The sequence below is a fragment of the Colobus angolensis genome, unplaced genomic scaffold (assembly GCF_000951035.1).
Source record: "Colobus angolensis palliatus isolate OR3802 unplaced genomic scaffold, Cang.pa_1.0 Scaffold295, whole genome shotgun sequence".
NCBI classification, from domain to species: Eukaryota; Metazoa; Chordata; class Mammalia; order Primates; family Cercopithecidae; genus Colobus; species Colobus angolensis.
The window spans coordinates 1901619-1902668 of NW_012116210.1; the positions used below are offsets into that span (position 1 = coordinate 1901619).

General features: G+C 33.5%; 1 protein-coding gene across 1 annotated transcript in view; it reads right to left on the bottom strand.

Moving 5' to 3' along the window:
- The window catches only part of TBC1D31 (TBC1 domain family, member 31), an 85514-nt gene that overhangs the window by 59111 nt on the left and 25353 nt on the right, over positions 1–1050 (bottom strand). The window contains exon 5 of the mRNA XM_011949296.1: positions 268–419. Within this exon, the coding sequence (XP_011804686.1) occupies positions 268–419 (152 nt within the window). The remainder of the gene's footprint in view (positions 1–267; positions 420–1050) is intronic.

The window sequence follows — 1050 nt, forward strand, 5'->3', positions numbered from 1 at the left end:
ACACACACACACACACACACACACACAAAACAAAAAACCAAAAAAAAAAAAGAAGAAGAAATTCTTAGGGGTTCATGTATTTTTCTATTTTTGTGTATATTTGATATTTTGCAAAATAAAAAAAAGTCAGCAGATCATATCTAAATTTGACGGTAACTTTTTCTAATATGACAAAAAGATACTGAATAAAAACTAAATGAAAATTTGTAATTTTTTACCAGAAATTAAATTTCTTAAATATTCCTAGTGTCTTAAAATGCACATTACCTGGTCACAGCAAACACTTTGTATAATATACTAGAGCTTTCAGGTGGAGCTGGCAATTGATATTTGCAAAAAAGTGTGTCACATTCCCAGGCAAAAATGGAATTATCTTTAAAACAGCTGAGGATGGTATTACTTAATGGTAGAAAGAAAACCTAAGGAGGAATAGAGAAAGTTAGTTTTCACACAAGGTTCACATAGTACTCTTTAAATTTAAAATTATACAAGTAGCCTATTTTTCTTTATTAAAATACTTTTCTTAAGTTGGAGAAAAATACATTTCTAATATATCACAAGGAGTAATACTGATTATTTCATAAATTATTATTAACCAAAAAACAAAAAAAAACCCTTCAAACGAAAACTAGGTATACTATAATGACTAGGCAAGTCACAAAATTCTAAATGGCAGTTTAAAAAATTTCACCTAATATTATTAAAGAGTTAAATGAAAACAAGATATAATTTTGAGTATCAATTTTACTTCAATAAAGCACATTGGTCAGGTGTGGTGGCTCACACCTGTAATCCCAGCACTTTGGGAGGTCAAAGCAGGTGGATCACTTGAGGACATGAGTTTGAGACCAGCCGGGCCAACATGGTGAAACCCTATTTCTACCAAAGAAATACAAAAATTAGGTCGGGCGTGGTGACTCACACCTGTAATCCCAGCACTTTGGGAGGCGAGGCGGGGGATCACCTGAAGTCAGGAGTTCGAGACTAGCCTGACCAACAAGGGCTCTACTAAAAACACAAAAACTACTCAGGCATGGTGGCAGGCATCTG